This window comes from Tenrec ecaudatus, chromosome 11, assembly GCF_050624435.1.
Source record: "Tenrec ecaudatus isolate mTenEca1 chromosome 11, mTenEca1.hap1, whole genome shotgun sequence".
NCBI lineage: Eukaryota > Metazoa > Chordata > Mammalia > Afrosoricida > Tenrecidae > Tenrec > Tenrec ecaudatus.
Window position 1 is genome coordinate 4,496,305 of NC_134540.1, and position 20,440 is coordinate 4,516,744.

Below are 20,440 nucleotides of genomic sequence, written 5' to 3' on the forward strand. Positions count from 1 at the left end.
GGCGGTTCAAGGTTCTCTCCTTAGGAGAAGGACAGAGGCTGTCTGCAGCCCACCCCAAAAAGCGGCGGGACAGTCTCAGACGTCCCAGAGAGGGTGGCACAGCCTCGGGTGCGGGGCTTCCGTTTGGGTCTTTGATGCTCAGTCCTGCCACCAATTGTCTTGGCCGCGCCTCCTCTCACTTTCCACCTGCTCAGGAATGTAATCACCACCAGGGGTACAACTAATATTTGCTGAGCGCGTCAGAACCCAGAGGTGGCTGCCAAGGGCATCCGTGCGTCACTCCGCTTGATCCTCCAGCCCTCCCAGCAGGCCTCGGGCTCTCTTTGGGAAAGGCTCGCTGGCTCCAAGAGAGCCCCGCTGGGGCCAACGGTGCAGTCGGAATTCAGACTTGTGTCTGACTCCACAGCCAGTTCAACCGGTCTGCTCCGGTGCCTGACAGCAAGCTGGGGATCACTGTGCTCGCCTGAATCACATCCAGCCCTGCCAGTTACCAGTGCCTGCTGAGTGCAGCTCCTGCCGCCTCCCTCACCGGCTCCCGGTGATGCACACATTTAACCCTGTGTTATCCCCCAAGTCCTATGGGCCGAGGGCAGGAAGGAACAAGGAGCCTGGTCACATCACTGGCAACAGCCCCAGACTTGAATCCAGGCCCCCCTGTGCTGAGAGCCTTCTACATGTGAATGGTAACAGCCTGTGTCCCCAGGCAAGCCCTGGTAGTATAGTGGTTACACGATTGGCTGCTAACACAAGGTCAGCAGTTCAAAACCACCAACTGCTTCTCAGGAAAAATACAGGGCTTTCTATTCCCATAAAGAGCAGCAGTCTCAGAAACCCATTAGAGCACTCTACCCATCCCGTCAAGCGCTGGGCTCTAACTGCAAGGTCAGTGGATGAAACCCACCAGGGACTCCACGAAGAGAAAGATGAGGCTGTGCTCCTATGAAAACTGATAGCCTCAAAAACCGAAAGTAGGGTCACTGTGTGTGTAGGAAGGGCTCCATGGCAGTGGGTGACTTCGTGGCCCGTGTGGACCATGCTGTGGCCACAGGGCAGGGGGCATCGGAGGACGGAGACCGCTTTCTGGGAAAGCCAACGACATAAGGACACTCTCCTGCTTGCTCCGCCGGACCGTGACCTGGATAACGCCCACGTTTCCAAACCTGGCTCACAAAATCCTCCGTGTGCCTGTTTAAACCAGCCCCTGGGGATATCTGGCGTCTCTCTGCCAGCAAGGCCGAATGACACTGGATCCTTTGGCCAGATGGCCATAGGCAGGCGGCCTAAAACAGCACCCCCAAGACAGATGGATTTGCAGGTGGTCTCTGGGTGAGCCCCACCCCTTATCAGAGGCTACTACACCAATTGGCCGATTCCGACTCCACATCGATGGCGAAAAATAAACCAATAAAACGAAAAACTTATTGCCATCCAGTCGACTCCAACCCTGTAGGACAGAGCAGCACCACCCCGTGGGTTTCGGATTTCTGAGACTGTAACTCTCCACGGAAGCAGCGAGCCTGGTCTTTCTCCCAGAGTGGCAGGTCCTGGACCACTGAGCATATGATCAGCAGTCCAACACCTCACCTTTATGTCACCCTAACTCCCCCCAAAGTTCCTGAAGGCGTCCTGGTGGCATAGTGGGCTGATATCTTGGGCTGTTCACAAGGTTAGCACTTCAAACATGCCAGTTGTTCCCTGGGAGCAAGATGAGGCTGCCTGCTCCCATAAGCCTCAGAAATTCTGCGGACAGTTCTACTCGCCTACAGGATCACTGAGTCTGAATAAATTCCATGGCACAAGGTTTGGGGCTTGTTTTGGGTTGTTCCTTGAGAGAAAGGAGAAGCTGTCTGTTCCCACAGTAAAGACCAGGTCTTGGAAATCCACGGGGGCAGTATTACCCTGTCCTACAGGTCACCTTGAGTCAGAATGGACTTGATGACAGGGAGTGTTTTGCAGTTTTTAAGTTCCTAGGAAGACTCAGGTGACACATGGGTCGTATCAGGCTGCTAACCACAAGGGTCAGGGAGTTCAAGTCCACAGGCTAGTCTTCAGGAGAAAGATGAAGTTGTCTGATCCCGTAGAGATTTAGTCTTGGAAACCCAGAGGGGCAGTTCTGCCCTGTCCTATACGTTCCCATAGACCTGAATCAACCATTCTCAATTCCTGCCATCGAGTCGGTGCTGACTCACAGCATCCCCTGTGGGTTTCCAAGGCTGTAACTGTTTATGAGAGTAGAAAGCTCAGTCTTTCTCCTGCTGAGCCAGGGGGTAGTTTTGAACGGCCAGTCATGAAGACTGCAGCAGCCCCATACGTAACCAAGCCCCCAGGACTCCAACTCAACCACAGGAGGGTATTGTCCAAATCCTGGTAGTGCTCGGTTCAAAGCACTTTCTGATAACTAGCGGGCTCGTGGTCTGTATCAAGGAGCCCCAGTGGCTACACATTGGGCTGCTAACTTAAAGGTGAGACGTCCAAAGCCACCAGCTGCTCGGAGGGAACGAGATGGGGCTTCCTATGCCCACAGAGTGACAGTCTCAGAAACCCACAGGGACAGGTCTACCCTGTCCTATAGCAGTGGCATCGACTTGACAGCAGTGAATGAGTGGTCTAGATCACTGGCTTCCAAGCAGGACTCTGACCGTCGCTGCCCTGGGCCATCAACACCTGTCTGCCTTGGAGTTCTGCTTTGCTCTGCTAAGCGGGCAGACGGTGAGAAATCTCGAACTTGTGAAGAAGGGTCAAGAAATGAGATGCCCACGGAGGAAGGTGGGTGCACCGTGGGCTGTCTCAAAAGTACTGTTATGGACTTCAGTTGAGGTCTGGCTTGTATCTTGCTCCTCTGGGACAATTCATACGTTCTAAATGACTCGCACCAACTTAAGAAGGCAAAGCATTTTGCGATTCATGACAGACCCAAACAGATCCCTTCTCCATTCTTGACCTGCCAAAGTACATTTTCCAAAGGAGAGGCGAGGTTGGGGATGGAATCTACCTCCATAAACACCTACCTGCCTCCTGCTCCATCAGCACTGCATCAGGGACCAGGGGAGCCCAAACTGGGTCCAGGGACCAAGGCCAATCCACAAGTAGATGCCATTCTTCCGGCGAGGGCGGGCAGTGCCCATAAGCCCGGGGTTCCCAACGGTTCTCTCCCACAGGCCTGGCCCCGGCTTCCTCTGCCACCTGGGCTACCATCTCATTTCAAAAGCAAGACCTCAGTTCCGCCCCCACGTGCCAGGTGACTTTCCCTCCCGGCGTCTGGGAACCTGGGAAGGCCTGACCTTCCCTACAACCTGAAAGGCCACCAGCAGTCCCACTCACTACACAAGCCCCAAGTCCCTTGGCTTGAAGCGGGATAGGGGGGTGTTATTTCCTGAACGGGGCCCGGTGGGCAACTGTTTCCAAATCAAGTCCCAGGTTGGTGAAATTCCCACTTGGAAGTTGGCAGATGGGCTCGCCCTACAACCCCCAGCGGCTTCAAAATCAAAGGGCAACAGGCTGGGCAAGGGGGCGGGGTTGGGCTCTTCGACCTCCTTCCTTCCAGGGGGCCAAGCTGGGAGAGGCAAGCAGCCGGGGCGCACCCCCACCCCCACCCCAACGGGAAATGCAAAGCGCACCCCCACCGCTCCCCGCCCGGCCAAGCCAGAGACGCACAGAGCAGGCACTGGGCGGTCGGAGTCACCCAGGGGGACAGCGCCTGCCCCCGCGGCCCACGTCCCCTGCGCACCCCGGCCCGAGGCGAAGGAGCCCGAGCCGGCGGAGGACGCGGCCCCGCCAGCGTGCGCGCCCCCCTCCCGCCCGCGCCCAGCACCTGAGAGAGAGAGCGCGAGCGCGGCAGCGGCAGGCAAAGTTACTCACCGGGCGAGCGGCTGCCCGGCGCGCACGGCTCCTGGCGCCCCAGCCCGCGCCGACTCCGGCTCTCTACGGCCCGCGGCGGGAGGAGCGGGAAGCGAGCCCGGCTCCACTTCGCCGGGAAGCGCCACCGTGGCCGCCGCCTCCAGCCGCCACCCACCGCCGCCGCGGATTTCCTGGCAAGAACCAAACTCTGGCTAAGACTTCACTTCTCAACCGCCCCTGCTGCCTTCCCGGGGGCGAGCCGCCCGGCCCGACACGCGCCGGGGCCAATCGGCGGCCGCGCAGGGCGGGGCGGGGCGGCCCGGACAGCGGTTCCGCCTATCCGAGGGCGCCGGGGGCGGGACCGGCCGGGCCGTCACTCACGGGTTAGAGTGAGCCCGGTTGCCGCCGGCCCTCCCCCACCCCGTCTGGGTTGTCCCTGCCGCTCGCCTGATTTCCCTGCAGCAGACACGCTCTAGAAGGGTCTCCGAGAGTGCGGGCGGGGCCGCCGAGCGCCACGAGGGCCACGGAGCGGCTGGGGGCGGGCTGGGGACTTGGGAGGGGTGGACCCCAAGGGGGACGCGGGGAACAGGTGGCACAGGAGCAAAGACAGGCAGGTGTACTGGGAGGGGACAGCTCGGGGTAGGGGCAGAGGGCAGGATTGGGGCGGGAGAATGAGTTCTTGGGCTGAGACGAAAGAAGGAGGAAGGAGGCAGACCGAGATTTGGGTGGTAAAACGACGCCCAGGCGGGGGCGGGGACACCTGGGAACAAAGGTGAAAGGGAGGTTCCGCAGGTGAGGTGCTAGGAGCCCAAGACGCGCAGGGACGCAGTTTAGAAAGATCCTAGAAGAGAAAGGATGGGGAACCCCAGTTTTCTTGAAAACTCTCACCAATCTCCTAGGATTTAAGGGGCAAACGCGTGTCTCAACTGGGGCGCTGCGCAAAACCGCCCGACCCCCGACGAGAAGGTTCTGTCTTAAACCATTGCATTTGGGTGGAAAATTCATCTTCGCACATTACTCCATCTCCCCTTTCTGAAAAAGTGTCTTGCAGACCTAGAAGACCCCAATATCCGCTGAGTGCGGCTACAGTCCCACTGAAAGCCACCTGGGGGTTGAGGTAGCGGAGAGGTACAGTCCAGCAAGGGAAACCACAGTGTCCCCCACCCCCCAAGGCTTTTAGCAGCGAAAAGTAAAGAGGCCTAAAAAGAAAGGCAATCAATCACCTTTCTTAGGGGACGGCAAGTAAGGTCTCGCCCGCTGCGCCCTCACCTGGGAATAGGCGGTGCCTGGGGCGGGGGGACGGACACAGGACAGTCTCTGGGCGCAGGGCAAGGCCATTGCGGGACCCCACCTCTCCCCGCCCCTCCCGTTCTGCGGGCGCGCCAGGTGAGCGGGGCGGGGCTCACGCCACCGCCCCTCGCGCGCCGGGGCGTGGCCAGTGGGCGGGGCGTCCAGGCCCCGCCCAGCGGCCGAGCCCTGCCGCGCCGAAGCGGCTCCTCCCCGCTCCTTCCGCCGGCGCCCTTGCGTCTCTCCTTGCTCCTTCCTGCTGCGCCCGCACGTTCCGCGAGATGCGCGCCGCCGGCACTTTCTGAGGACCCCGGAGCCCACCGCCGCGATGGAGGAGGACCAGGAGCTGGAGAGGTAACGGCCGCACGGGCGGGCGGGGCGGCGGCGGGGTCCGGTGGCCGGCAGGGAGCGCGCGGCCGGCCTGGGCCGAGGCCTCGGCGCCGGGCCTAGAGGGTGGGCCTGGGCTCGAGGGAGGCCGGCCCGGGGGTGGGGGTGGAGGTGGGCGCCTGGCGGATGGGGGTGGGAGAGACAGCGATGGATGGCTTCAGTTGACCCCCTCCGTAGACTCACAGGTAGATCGAAAGAGGGGAGGCCCAGAGCTGCCCACCTGCCCACGAGCAAACGGCACCGGCGGGGACACATCCGCACCCGCCCGCTGACCCCGGAGTGGGTGGCAACCGGTGTTCAGACCGACCCAAGCCCGGGGGTTTAAGAAGGCCGCCCAAAGCGCTGACTTCCGGCTTTCTTCTTCGCTCGCCCTCATACCTTCCAGTCGCCTAGTTTCCGGACCTTTTGCAAATGGAAGCCGCACCTGAGCCCTCGCCTCCGTCCTCTGTAGCCTCAAACCTTGCCGTTTACAGTCCCCACCCCCACCCGCACTTAACCCTTTCAAACTCCTGCTTCATCCTCCAAGCTGAGCCCTCTGCCTTTTCTAATCCTGCCTCTTTCTTGTCTCTCTTAACCCAATCTTGGAGCAAATGTTTACCGCTTTGCAGTAGACTCGCCTCGGGGCGTGTGATGGTCTGTTTGGGAGAAACCGGGCGGGGTACTTAGATAAAGATTAGATGATGGTGGAGGTAGAATAATTGGTTCGATTCAAGAAGAAAAGATTTGAGCAATAATGTGTAGGAATGGGGCTGTCTAGTCCACGAAAGGGGGGGAAGCTAATTATGAAACTTCCACATGATCTCACGTTTATAAAAATGTGTGTGTAGAAAAATGCATGGATTGAAGACCTCCATGGCGGAAGGTGAGCGGAAGACTGCCCTGGAAATGGTCCAGGCAGCGGGATCAGATAGGCATTGTGTGACCTTTGTCTTGCACGAAGAGGACCATACCCTGGGGAACTCTCTGCGGTACATGATCATGAAGAACCCCGAAGTAGACTTTTGTGGCTACACGACGACCCACCCTTCGGAGAGCAAGATTAACCTGCGCATCCAAACTCGAGGGGGTCTTGCAGCTGTGGAGCCCTTCCAGAGAGGCCTCAGCGAGCTCATGAATGTGTGCCAGCATGTGCTGGACAAGTTCGAGGCCAGCATAAAGGACTATAAGGAACAGAGAGCAAGCCAAAGTGAATCGGCATTCTAGTGTCCCACCGCCCTTTTCAGGGTGTGTGGAGGCTATTCTAGAACATTTTCTTCATGAAGTAGGACTGCTGGAGGGGCACGTGCTCTAGCCTTAGAAAGCTGTTGACCCATGGCGGCTGCAGGGTTCCCTGCACACATCTTGTCACATTCTGCCAATAAATGCCCTCCTTTATTGAAGCCGGTTTGAGTGGTTTCTTGTTCTGTACAACCAAAGGCTACCCCAGGATGACTTGGGGATTTTTTTTCCCCTTATAATCGAAGCGGGCTTGAATGTGAGGAAACTGGAAGGACATCAGGCCTTGGACACCAGACCAAGCTCATGGCCATCGAGTGAATTCTGACTCACAGCAACCACACATAGCAGGGTGGAACTTCCCTTTTGGGTTTCTGAAACTTTTGACTTGTACGAGATGAATAGTCTCATATTTCTCCCAAGGAGCAGATGGTGAGCTCCAACCTGTGGATAGTGGCTCAGTGCGTAGCTCACTACACCACCAGGGCTCCTTAAGACCTAGAATGGTGTCTATAAAGGCTTAGACGTCCAAGGCTATGATATTGAGGAGGAAGGCGATCCAATAGAACATAGCCCCAGATCGACATTGATTAGAAATAAAAAATTAAGAGCACAAAAGGGCTCCTTGCCTGATTTATCTTTTAAAAATCTCCATAAGGGATCGATGAGATGGTTGCATCGTTGGCTGCTCTGCACACAGTGGGAGAGCCCTTTGGAAGAATTGTGTGGGTTCCGCTTTCCCAGGAGAGTTTGGGGTGGTGTCAGGCTCCTCTGTGGTGGTATCCATGGTAGGATAGACAGCATTTTGCTGCTTGAATTTCAGCATGCTAATGAAATATTTCGTTCAGAGTGCCCCAGGTATAAGAGTGATTGGGGGGAGGGGTACTTGGAAATGGATTGTGGAGGTGGTCAAACAGCCTGCTTAGCATGCCAAATGTCCCACTGAAGGGCATTAAAATGTCACATGTATATTTACCGCAATTGAAAAATAAGCGATCTAATTAAACCAAAAGATTTGGATTATATGAGGAACAAACTGAGCTGGCCGAATAATTTGGGTACTTGGATCTCCTAGTAGTTCATGTTTACATACCAAAAGTGCCATTCAAGAGAAAGAAAAGGGAAGGAAATTCCTTGTGGGGAGACTTTTTCAGGAAACTTTTAATGGATCTTGCCCCAAATATGCCCTGTCTACCTCTTTGACTTGTCTCATGCCTGTCCCACCAGCCCTGCCCAGCCTGACTTTTCATTCGCCTCAACTGTACCCCAGCCCTGGGTCACATACACTCAGGACTTGGTGCTGTGTTGCCTCTATGTTCATTCTCCCTTCCTGGAACTTTGCTTCCCCTCCATATTCTTAGGTCAAACCTGGTACTATGGACTTCTCTCTCCGCCCCTCCACCCCCCCCCCCCCAATCTTGGGGTACTTTCGTTACCCGTGCTTCCTCTTCTTATCTTCATGCTACTGCTGGGGCTCGGTTCCTCGGTCTTTTCATTCTGCTACCGTGAGATCCCACTGGGCATGATGACCAGAACCCAAAATACCAGACTGACTGCCGTTGAGTTGATGCTGACTCATAGCAAACCAACAGGATGGTGTAAAACTGCCCCTGCGGGCCTCCAAGACTAATTGTAAAGGAGTAGAAAGGTCCATCTTTCTGCCACAGATGGCTGGTGGTTTTGAACAACTGACCTTGTGGTTAACAACCCAAGATATAACCACTATACCGCCAGGCCTCATGAGTGGGCCTTTAATAAGTACTGCATGGATCCACGTAATGAGGGTGGCATGGAGCCTTGCATGCATGCCAGTCAGGCACCTACTAGCCTGCCCTAGGGGCTGCATTTCCCAGAATCCTCATAGGGGTTCAATCACTTTCAGTAAACAGATTTTTAGGACTTACTGGTGGTTACTGGTAAACTGGTATTGCCTGGACCTTGGTGAGGTGAGAGATGAGAAGACGAACACACGTCTTACTCAATGGAGCAAGTGTACAACTAGATTGACTAATTTTTAAGGAAATCAGGCAAACCTTGAGAAAGGAGATCTGCATTGGGTTGGCAACCAGGGAAGCCCTCAGGCGAGGTGACTTTAAAACGTGCTACAGGGAGAAGGGACCAGATGTGCCAGGAGGCGGGGAGGAAAGGTGTCCTGGGTGCGAGGTACTGGGCAGAAAATGGGTGAGCTGGGGAGTGAGGTGTTGGGCGAGCTGGGTGCCTGTGGCACTGTGAGCTAGGTGAAGGGCCTGTGCTGTAGGTTCCATGGGAGGAGGCCTGGCATGGTCAGGAGTTTGGATTTTAAGTTCAGGGAGATCAGTAACTGAGTACATTGGTTGTAGGAATGGATTGTAAAGGTGGCCGGGGGTCGAAGCGAGAGACTCATCAGAACTGGTGAGAGTTCTGATTCCGTGAACAGCAGGCTCGTGAAGGAGAGCAGGGGTGGAAGTGAGGTATCTGACCCAGCCGATTTTGCCGTCCGGCATAGGAGCTGGAAGGTGAGGAAACAGTTCCTGTCTCGTTCTGAGGCCCGGTTTCGGACACAGGGAAACTTCGAGGGAGAAACCCCAGTTGAAGGTGACAACAGTGACAGGAATCCAGAGTTCATTTTGAACATGAACTGTATGTTCTAATTAGAACAGGTATCTAATTAGAAAGTATCATAATTAGGGGTTCCCAAAAGTTCATGGGAAAATTCCACCATTTTTTTGATTCAGTCTTTTCCCAGAACTTTTTTCAAGTCACCACAGCTGTGAGTTCGTGACCATAGAAGAGATCTCGTCTGCAGAGTGTTAACTCCATGTGAACTGGGAGCACAAAGAGAAGTGGGCCCACAGCCACGCCCAGGATACCCTCAGCACTTTGAAGCTTGGGTGGAGTGGAGCAACCAGTGAGGTAGCAGAAAGGTGGGGGGTTGGGGGGTGGCTTTAGTGAGATTGGTCAAGATAGAAAAACGTCAGCCGGCGTGAATGGCTCTTGGGCAACGGGCAGCCATTAGTGCCTAAGAACGAAAAGCCAACATGGACGTTTGTTGAGCCAAAGCATGGTTAAGCTTGGGTTTCCCGTATGACGGACACTGCAGAGGTAAGTTCAGGTGGAACAGAAGTGAGCGAAGAGTGAAGACGGGGATGCGGTTTCTGGCTGAGAGTAGTCTGGGTGGCAGTCACGGATTCTGGAAACGCGACGTCAGCTACAGGGAAATAGCACCCGAAGACCGATGGGTGTTCTAGAGGGGTAAGTGGAAGAGGGTCAGACCTTTGTGTCCTCCCCGCTCTTTTCTATGGGTAGTTCTTGGGGAATGTTCTTAAATCCCTCTGATCAGGTTCTGACTCAACAGAAAGGAGGAGGAGAGTCAACAGGGCTATCTGCATGGAATTTAGGCCTATAAAAAAGCCAGAAACCAAACTCAGTGCCAGGGAGTCGGTGCGGTATCCCAGCGCTCCTATAGGACAGGGCAGAACTGCCCCTAAGTTTCCCAGACTGACTATTGGGGTGGGGCTGCTGGTGGTTTCAAACTCAAAGCCAATGTGTATCCACTATGCCACCAGGACTCCTAACAACCTTATGAGGTGGTAGAATTGCCCCATAGGGTTTCTGAGCTGATAAATCTTCTGCCTCCTATTCTGAGAAACAACCGATGGACTGGAACTGCTGACCTTTGGGTGAGCAGCCTGACGTGTAGCCCCCTGTGTTTCGAGCCTTAGAAGTGTAGTCCTTCATCACAGTGCTCGTGGGAAAGGACTGTCGGGGTATCACGTGACTTCGGTGCTCCTGAGGGACACTGGCAATGTGGAGTGCTCAGGTGGCCTAGGAAAGCAAGTGACCACCTTCCTTAGGCGCCACAACATTCGTGACCAGCACGGTGAGGCAGTCAGGGTAACCAAGGAGCACGATCTAGAAGGAAGAAGGAATATTAACTTCTGAAGGGAGAGAGCTGATTGAGTGTGTGTCGCCACAGAGAGCAAATGTGTTGTCATACGTGTGTGTTCTGTGTGTACGTGTATGTGTATCAGCTCTGTGTGCACACAGTAGAACTCTTACAGAGGGAAGCAGGTCATCCGGTGCCTCTCCAAAAAACCACCAGATTCCGCCATCAAGTGGATGCCTACTCACAGCGACCCTCTAGGACAGGGTAGGACTGCCCTGCAGGTTTCTGAGACTAAGTCCGTGAAGCCACTGGTGGTTTCGAATCACTGACTTGCGGTTAGCAGCCCAGTGTGCAGTCCACTGTGTCACCAGGTGCCTCTGGGTGGATTCAAACAGCCAACCTTCCAGCTAGTAGTTGAGGCAGATGTGCGTCTGTCTGGATGTGTGCACTCATGTATTTGGATAGATAGAAAATAACTTGATGCATTTCCCTGATTTGCTCTCTAATGGCTTCACTGTAAGTGAACTATTATTGACTCAAGATCAAAAATGATCTTTGGCTTTAAAATACCATGCCTGTTAAGAGCCAACTATCAGATATGACGACACCCCAAAGGCTTTTAGTAAATAGAACTTGCCTATCCACTGCCCTTGAGTCCTAGTGACTGTCATCTTCTGCGGCTGGGGGGTTTGAATCACCGGCCTGTTAGCAGCTGAACACTGACCACTGCCGCACCAGGGCTCCGGTCCTCGCCCACCACTTCCACGGTCACAGACTACAAATCCCTTCTTTGTGGGTTGCGAAGAATAGTTGTTCCATCTTGGTGCCCCACAGGTTGGCATCCCACACGGTTTCAGCCAAGTCCACTGGCTGTAGAGAAGAATCCGTCCACGTCAGCAGTTCTCAACCTTCACAGGGGTCGCCCGTGTCATCCCAGGGGCAAAAGTAGCAAAGGAAACATGTTATGGTTGGGGGTCGCCACCACATGAGTTGTATGAAAGGGTCAGCGTGAGGAAGGCTGAGAGCCGCTGCTCTACATAGTCGCTCACTTAGTGACTTTCTGCCTTGAAAGGCATTTCCTATTAAGAACGAGGGAGCTTTTCATTCCCTTTAAAGCATTACTAAAATTATAGAAAGTGTAAGTAAAGGTTGTAAGCCCTGAAGGCGATGGATTGCCACCGTGGCTGCCACCGTGGGTTCAAACAGGCCCGGTGGTGAGGACGGCGCAGGGCCAGGGGGTGGTCCCTCAGTTCTACTCAGGTTGCTGTGAGTCGGACGGAGCCCACTGGACGGCACTGCACAACAAGATTGTACATTACCTTCAGGTCACTAGACAAGTACCATTTTTGGCATGAATAATTTAGACTCGTAGAATTACTTTTTTACTATATATATGAAACCATTCAGTGGTTCAGTTACATCCAGCGGAATTGTACATTTGCTACCACAATCCATTTCCAAACCTTTTCACCACCCCTTCACCCCGCCACCATCACTGTACCTCCCTACACCTAAAACCCTTATTCCGCTTGCCGGCTCTAGGTTCATCAGTCCTGGTTTTCTCGGAGGCTTGTCATTTTCGTGTCCCCCAAACAGAACCACGAAGCTTACCTAAACCCAGTGCCGTTGTCTTCAAACTCAAGCAAACTTGGTTTCCTTTCACTGTCTACTTCAGACTGGAAACCAGCCTGGCACCAGCCCTTTGTGAGAGGGGGCTCTTAAATTCCCTTCTCTGTAATAAAATGAGTCCCAAACCAAGGGAGGAGTGGGTTGGGGTGTGTGTGTGTGTGTGTGTGTGTGTGTGTGTGTGTGTGTGTGTGTGTGTGTGTGTGAGAGAGAGAGAGAGAGACGTGGAAACATTGAATTAGAAGATGAGATTTTCTAGGAACTCTTGGTTGGGTTTGTCTTGTTTATAGCGACTCGGCAACAATGTGTTGAGTAGGAGCACCGTGAGAGTCTGGTGGTGCCATCAGAGAGCCATCTGAAGGGCTCCTCTGCTCGGACTCCCTGGAGGTCACCATGAGTCAGTCACGTGGCGGCACCTGTTCTCTGAGGGCAGGAGGGAGAAGAGACCGGAGAGCAAAGGGCCCAGTGACTGAGTGCCTGAGAGGACCCGGGAAAGGCCGGCAGACACTGCTTGCTTAGCTCGCACCTCTCTGTGCTGGCCTCTGCTCGGGCTCTGGAGACACCCAGCAAGACCCGAAATCCCACTGCCATCAGGTCAGCCCCGACACCTGCTGACCCCTCAGGACTGAACAGACTGCTCCCTTGGGTTTCCAAGACGGTCAGTCTTAATGAGAGCAGACAGCCTCAGCTTTCTCTCAGAGCAAGCTGGTGGATTCGAACCGAAAGCTGCTCAGGTAGCAGCCCAGCACTGCCAGGGCTCCTTGCAGGCAAGACAGGCACGGAGTGTGGAGCGTGGAGCCGGCAGCCGTGTGAAAGCCAGGCCGGGTGTTCTCCCAGTGCGAGAGGGCACCCTCAGGCGCACCTGAGCTAGGGGAGCCTGGGTGGGTGCCTGTGCCCACTAGCATGTAGGTCAGTGGGAGAGAGCAGTGAGTTAGGGGCGTGGCTGGTACTGACGAGGCCAGAGTAGCAGAAATGGAGATGCACCGGTGGGCTTCAAGAGAGTGGAAACATTGAACTAGCGCTCATGGGATGTTTTCTTGAGCTCGACACCCAAGCTTTGCTTGAAAAAGGAAGGAATGGATGGGGGTGGGGGCTAACAGAGAAATCCGTTACATCTGGCCCTGGCCTTTGACCCTGTTGCTTTTCTTACTTCCTCCTCAAACCAGATCCGGGACAGCCTGAGGAGCTGTCTCTTCCCTTGCCCCAGAGTTCTCACTAATAGGGCTCTGCCGGTGCGGCCACCTTTACCTTCTCTCCTCACCATGCCAGAGAGTCGACGTCTTGTAGAAGGATGTGAATCCAGGGCATCAGCTGGCACCCACCCAGCATCGTGCCCTGCACCAGGGGAGTGCTGTATTCACTCCCTGTGTCCTGCCTGCAGACCATGGCCAGGCCTCACCGTAGGTGCTGGCCTGCGGAGTTGACTGTCTAACTTCAGTCAGAGTGCTAGAAGCCAATGTATACGTATGTAGTGTCATTCCACATCAATAGGTGGTGGGGAGAAGGCACTGGGCTGGGTGGGGGGCTTTCTGAGGCTTGGAGATCTGAGCAGAGAGACACCAGGGGTAATGAGAAGAAGTCGAGATAAACCACAATCCAGCCACAGAAAAGCAAAATGAGTCGCCCTTTTAAAGGAGTAAACTCTAGTTCGGCTTTGCGTGTGTATGGCTTTTACTGCTGTCTAAATCATAGTATCTGTTCTTAAGAAGCCACTGGGCTACTAACCCTGAGACCAGCAGTTCAAACCTACCAGCCACTCGTAGAAAGATGAGGCTTTCTGCTCCCATCAGGATGCATCATTTCAGAAACCCGAAGGAGTCAGAATCAGTGTGATGGCAGCAGATCTCAACCCCATAAGTCTGTACAAGTATTTACTTAATAGTTGCAGTTAAGAACGTTGAATCGTGGTGGAGGATTTTGAAGGGGTCCTGGTGGCACAGTTGTTAAGCACCTGATTGCCAACAGAAAGGTCAGCGGTTCGAGCCCACTAGCCTCTCCATAGGATAAAGGTATGGCGGTCTGTTCCCGTAGAGTCACAGCCTTAGAAACCGTTTCTGCACTGCACCATACAGGGTGGCTCTGAGTCAGAATCAACTCCGTGGCAGTGGGTTCGTTTCTGTCGTGTCTGTGGGATGTTGTGGGAGTTCAGTAGGTAAACGGGTGTGTGTTGGAACACTTTTGGAGTCATTGTGTTGTGGAGAATATGCGGGCGGGAACATGTTTCTGTGTGTACAGTCCATTGTGTGGGGTGCGGGGCGACAGCCATTCTCATCCTCCAGCATCTGCCTGTGCTCACTGCCCCCTCAGTGTCCTGGCAGGTGTCTGGAGCTGTTCTTCCCAGTCCTCTGCCTGACACGGCTCTCAGGAGAGCACCGCTCAAGACAGGCCTCCTTCGTGACTTCATCAAACTGGTACTTGGCTTGAAGAGTCAGGGGGTGGTATTTTTGGTTTAAGGTTTAAAGGTCATCTCCAAGCTATCGTTTAGGGAGTTCATCCAGCCTCCACAGCTCCAGAAAGTCAGGCTTCCATGAGAATTTAAAATGCTGTACTGTATTTTCTTCCGGTTGGTCAAGTTTCTTCTGTCAACTCTTTGGTGTCGTGTTCAGTGATGGTAGCCAGACTCCAGCCAGTTCTGGTCTTGTGGCAAGTCAGTTGTTCATGGAGGCAGGCAGTTAGGCACACCCCCTCCGGCTCCTCTTCCTCTGTCGCTCCAGCTGTCATGCCTTTGAGACCCCCGGCCCTGCAGGAAACTAGGAGGTAGAACAGAAGCACTGGCGGTGTCATTAGGCCAATTAGCTGATGCTGCGGGCATCCATGACCCTAACTTCCCAAGCCACAGAGGCACGCCCTCAGCAGCTGCTCTCTACAGTGAACGCCAGCCCTCCAAACTCACAGTGGCTCTCCAGGACACGGCAGAACTGCCCCTGTGGGCATCTGAGGTGGCAGTTGACCTTGTGGTCAGCTGCCCAATGTGTCACCTCTACACCACCAGGCCCCTCTCATGGGGGCGCCCATGGCCCCTTCCTTAGGTAAAGAAGTTGAGGTGCTAGACTCTCTGTCTTCATCCTTGCACTATGCCTTTTAGCTCTGTGACCCCAGACAGACAAGCTGTTTGACCTCTAGGAGCCTTCTGGAGAGGCCAGTGCCATATCTTTCTCTGCCTTGGGTTCCAGCATTAAAAACAATGCCAGGCATATGGTAGGCTGTCATTAATATTTATTCCTCAAATGCATGCATGATTGAGTATCATCAGTGTCTGGAGGTGACTCCCCACACAAGGGACAAAAAGGGCAGAGAAGGACGGGTGGATGACACTTGATCAGTCAGCAACAGACTCAAGAAGAAGACAGGGCCTTCTTGAGTGAGCCAGGCAACATGCCTATCCTGGGGATTCACTGGGAGAGAGACCAGGCTGCCCCCTTCCAGGAGAGTTTCACCGGTTGCTAGGTGCTGTTGAGTGGGTTATAATCTGAACAGCCGGAGGATGCACTGCCCGGCCCTTGGCCATCCTCACAGGTGTTCCTGTGTTGAGCCCATTATTGCAGCCTCTACGTCAGTCCATCGCCTGCAGGGCCTTCCTCTGTTTCGCTGCCCCTCTCCCCAGCAGATGTCCTCCAGGGACTGGGCTCTCCCCACACGTCCTAAGTACATGAGAGGCAGTCTCGCCGTCCTGGCCTCTAAGGAGCACTGGTCGTGCTTCTCCCGAGACTGGTCGGTCGGTTCTTCCGGCAGTCTGGTGCTTCCAGTGCTCTTCACCAGCACCGCCATTCACATGAATGCACGAGTCGTCTTCAATCAGAACCAGAACTCACGACCACTGAGTTGATACAGACTCACCGCAACCCTGCAGGACAGGGTAGAACGGCCCCTGTGAGTTTCCCAGACTGACAGAAAGCCCTGTCTCTCTCCAGTCGCGGCGTTTATCCACGTCGTGTTCCACTGAGGTCTTCCCTGTGCCCCGAGAGCCGTCAGCCTTTCCCCTTTCTCCCAGGCGACAGCTGTCAGCTTTGGTCTAAAATTAAAGGTAGATGATCTCCCACTTGGAGTGGGGCCAAGGCTTTTCTTACAGTGACAATGTGGGAGGATGGTGTGTGTTGTTGCCCTTAAGATCTTGTCCTCTTTAAGGAGGGAAACATTGTAGAGTTGCAGTTTGGGGTCCTGTGAGACCAGTTCACAGCATTTGAATCTAAGGTATGCTAGCTATTTTGAAACACATGTACCTGCACTGGCAGTGCACTGGCAGTGCAGGTACATGTGTTTCCCCGACACATACGCTCAGAAATGTATGCCATTGATTGCAAAGTACCAGGGGTACAAAGCCGCATCGCATTTGGTCCTGCCCTCCTGGAGCTTGCAGTCTAGTGGTACCAGGGACGTAGATAATGTTATGGAAACATGGGATTTCTCCCAACTCTTTCACCTGGTTGTAAATGGTAGCCCCTCACCTGTGATCCTTTTTATTCTGCCCTGTGTTTCTCTCCAGCACTTCCTGCCTTCCAAGGAGCCTGGATGGCATAGTGGCTACTCGTTCTTGGGGTACTAACCGCACAGTCCCCAGATTGAAGCCACCGGCTGTGCCACGGAAGGAAGGCAGGGCTTTCTGCTCCTATAAAGAGTGACAGTCTCAGAAACCCACAGGGACCATTCTGCCCCACCCAGGAGGGTCACGATGAGTTGGCATGAACTTGATGGTGGCCTGAGTTTGCTTTCTTGCCTTCTAGCAAACGGCACCTACTCCCCCCTGGCTAACTGCTGCACTCTCCAACATTTTACCCGTGCAACAGCCGGGGAGGAATTCGTCCTCCGACTGGTCACACGAGGGACGCACACCTGGTCGTAACGAACAGCAGGGTGTGAGGCAAGAGTGACGCTGGCCGTGATGGAAACCGGTTTGCAGTGAAGGGTCACGCATCCAGCCATTGCTCGGCTAAAAATATGTCAGTATGCGCTCTGCTGGCTTACTCCGTTCTTGCCTAAGCGTGGATCCTGGGGTTTCTGATGCCTGCCCGTCTGCACCTGAAGGGTGGATGGTGGGAAATGGAGGCTGTCAGCTGCCAAGTATCACCTTGCTCCCCAAAGAAGAAGAGCAAACAGATTAGTGCCATCCGTCAGGGTCCCCGAGCCTGAGTCATGATCTGCATCCGACCTTGTCATCGAAGCCTGCCGGTCTTTTCTCACTGTCTCAAAGCTGCTGCTCCTGCTGGGGGTGGATCTGTGTCCATGCAGGGATTGCACTTTGTCTTTTACTAAGCGTGGGGAAAACGAGGGATTCTCTGGGCGGATGACTGGAAATTGTCTGGCTCTGGATGTGTCAGCCTGCAGGCCTGTCACTGTCTGCTGCCCGGACTTGTAGCAGGCAGGCAGGCAGGCAGAGTGCTCCCAGCCTGGCGCTCCTCCTAGTAAGCCAGGCCCCCTCAGAGAGCCATGTGCCTGAGAACAAGCTGGGGCACGAGGACGCCAAACAAGACAGCGGAGCCGACAGAGCGGTGACTCCCAAGGATTGAGGCTGAGCCCTCAGCCAAGTGGCCAGCCCAGTCTGCAGTACTTCCTGCAAGGTCTCGGCGGTTTGCCCCTTTGAAGGGAAAGAGGCGGCAACCAGGCCAAGGTCAGACAGCTGGGAGGTGGGTTTGAACCCAGGGCAGCTCAATTGCTGCAACAGTGTTTCGCCTCCGCTGTGTTGCTTCTCAGGCTTCCCATGAAGAGCACAAAGCTGCAGCCAGATCGCTCCCTGTGATCCTGGTGGAGGTGGGGGTGCAGGTGCAGGCTCAGCCTGTCGGGGATGGGTGGCTTTTCGTAAACCCGAACCACGAAGAATTGGTGGCTTAGGGAGTATCCGGTTACAGAAGCAGATAAGGGGACACTGGCTTTTAAAAATAGCATTTCCTTGCACTCAGCTTCACTGGCATTGCCTTCCGTTCTGTCCGAGGTGACGTTTAAGACAGCCTATTGGGCCCAAGTGTCCCTTGGTCTCGCTCCGAAAGTGGACGCATCTTCCCAGGTGGGGTGAGATGGAAGGCACTGAGGATGAAGTCTTGTGACAAGGGGCCAGAAAGCAGGTTGGAAGGCGGAGTCAACCAGGGCCCTTGGTGGGTTAGCTCTCTATAAGTCACTCTCCCTAAGCCTTAGTTGTTATAGGGGAATTCTAGGGGGTCTTCTGCAGCCAATGAGATAGCATACAAGGGGGCTTTAAAAAGTTGATTGAAAACTTCCATTCTAATCTAATTGAATTTTCCATGAACTTCTTAAAGGCCCCATCCCTGTGTTATGCTGTGAATCACTGTGCACAATCCAAGCCCACTCAGTCCCGTCCCTAAACACAGGGACCCTGCAAGGCAGCATAGACCTGCTCTGTGGGGCATCCAGGGCTGTCCATCTCTCCAGAAGCAAATGCCAAATCTCTCCCTCCGAGGGGCTGATGGGTTTGAAATGCATAATACAAATGAACGAAGAAGATACTGTGATTTGAAAGAGAAAAGGGGGGAAAAAACGTAGTATTCTGTCCAGTTCAAATGCGTAGGTGGACCATGTTGTCCTTCCCAAGAAAGGAAACTCCCTTTTGTGGTCACTTGCCTGGCCTTTGGCTTTTACATCTCCTGTTTGGCCCTCCCAGGACCTCTGGGTTCACCATCTATTAGGCAGCGTGGAGCCAGCCTCAGGGAAGGCGGACCACTGTCCTGGAGTACACTGCAGCAGGTGGAGCTGACGCCCATCCCACACCACAGTGTCTGTGTCCCCCAAATCTCCATGCAGAGGCTGTCGCCCCGTGGCTCTCATTGGTGGTTGTGTGTTGACTGATGGAAAGGAAGCCCCCCTGGGGTGTGGCCTGCTTCCCAAGAAATGAAAGGAGAGAAAAGCCAGCAGAAGCAGGTCCGCAGTGCCACCGAGAAAGAGGAGCAGGCCCACAGATGTTGCTGGGAGCAAGGACCTTTCTCTAGAGCAGACAGAGACAGTGCCCTGTGTGAGGCCAGGTTGCTTAGAGAACAAAACCGTGACACCCATGTATGTCTAAGAAAGAACTTTTATTTCAAAAAGTAATCTTATATCTGGAAGGCACCATGGCCCAGTCCAACTTAAGTCCATGGTCCTGAAGCTATTCCAGAGCCCCCGTCAGACTCACAGCGCTGCAGGCCGGCCGTGCAGATGGGGAAGCAGGTTGCAGGGAGGTCACAGTCACGTGGCTCCAAGGTCAGTGGGAGCACGGCAGGGCGCCGACAGCTCCCAGATTGGCTCCCACACTTAACAGCCCACATGGGGTCCCCCTGGAGGCAGACAGAGTCCCAGTGAGGAGGGAAGGGAAGGGCCAGAGAGAGAAGTTCCCAGTGTCTCTCTTATAAAAGGACCCCCTCAAGGCAGCATCATCGGCTGTGACTCCACCCCTGCACTTTCCAACGTGTAGCCTCTTAAACTGTGAGCAGTTCTGCTGGCTACAGCCAGCCATTGGTGGTATGTCTACAATAGCAGCCCTGCCTGACTTGAAAGGAGGTAGGTACTGTGTTGATGGGTTTCACTTGAGGTGACTGAGCAGGCTCATAGATTCCAGTTGCCTGGCTGAATTTCCTATAGAGCAGTGGTTCTCAACCTTCCTCATGCCGAAACCCTTTAATGCAGCTCCTCATGTGGTAGTGACCCCCCAACCATAACATTATTTTCACTGTAATTTTGTTACTGTTATGAATCGTCATGTAAATATCTGATATGCAGGATGTATTTTTGTTACAAATTGAACATCATTAAAGCATAGTGATGAGTCACAAAAATAATGATTATATATTATGAAATATTTATTTCTAATAGCAAATAAATGAAATTTTGTCTTGAAGCATGGTGTAGCCTGGGTAACAGTCTTAATATAACAACAGTAAACTACATTGCTACCTTTTTCGACAGTCTGTGTAAAAAGCCAACGTCAGTGTGAAGGCTGAGATAGCTTCTTTTTCACCAGTGTATCTGCATGTGGGCGGACCCGCCTGGAGACGGATAGGAGCGGTGCACGGTTCGTAAGACCATCGGAAATGTGTGTGTTCTGAGGGTCTTAGGCGAGCCCTGTGAACGGATTGTTCGACCCCAGGTTGAGAAGTGCTGCTGTAGACCATGGCTGGGTGGAGCTTCTCTTGTTTCAGAACCTGCTGGCACAGTCGAGGTAGCCTCGGGCGGATGTTAGTGTTGGCACCTGTTACGTAGTCTTCTGAAGACAACGACCTGCAGTGTTTGTGTTGTAGTCCC

The 20,440-nt window shown here is 54.1% G+C and overlaps 3 protein-coding genes across 4 annotated transcripts in view; 2 read left to right on the top strand and 1 right to left on the bottom strand.

The window, feature by feature from the left end:
* The window catches only part of LNX2 (ligand of numb-protein X 2), a 48,822-nt gene extending 44,746 nt beyond the window's left edge, over positions 1-4,076 (bottom strand). For both annotated transcript variants that reach the window (XM_075562795.1, XM_075562794.1), the window contains exon 1: positions 3,859-4,076. The gene's annotated coding sequence lies outside the window, so the exon portion shown is untranslated. The remainder of the gene's footprint in view (positions 1-3,858) is intronic.
* A 1,273-nt stretch (positions 4,077-5,349) lies between these two features.
* Positions 5,350-6,890, top strand: LOC142461152 (DNA-directed RNA polymerases I and III subunit RPAC2). Its single transcript, XM_075562800.1, has 2 exons — positions 5,350-5,478; positions 6,339-6,890. Exons 1-2 carry the CDS (start codon positions 5,453-5,455, stop codon positions 6,712-6,714), a joined length of 402 nt encoding a protein of 133 aa, XP_075418915.1. The 5' UTR covers positions 5,350-5,452; the 3' UTR covers positions 6,715-6,890.
* LOC142461151 (protein POLR1D-like) overlaps positions 5,355-20,440 on the top strand; it is a 33,049-nt gene continuing 17,963 nt past the window's right edge. The window contains exon 1 of the mRNA XM_075562798.1: positions 5,355-5,478. Within this exon, the coding sequence (XP_075418913.1) occupies positions 5,453-5,478 (26 nt within the window). The 5' untranslated portion in view covers positions 5,355-5,452. The remainder of the gene's footprint in view (positions 5,479-20,440) is intronic.

Bases quoted from the DNA above. Each gene is read 5' to 3' on its own strand.
- LOC142461152 (XM_075562800.1), top strand. From the start codon at position 5,453: ATGGAGGAGGACCAGGAGCTGGAGAG. The intron at 5,479-6,338 runs GTAACGGCCGCA...ATGTGTGTGTAG, and splicing joins GAGGACCAGGAGCTGGAGAG to AAAAATGCATGGATTGAAGA.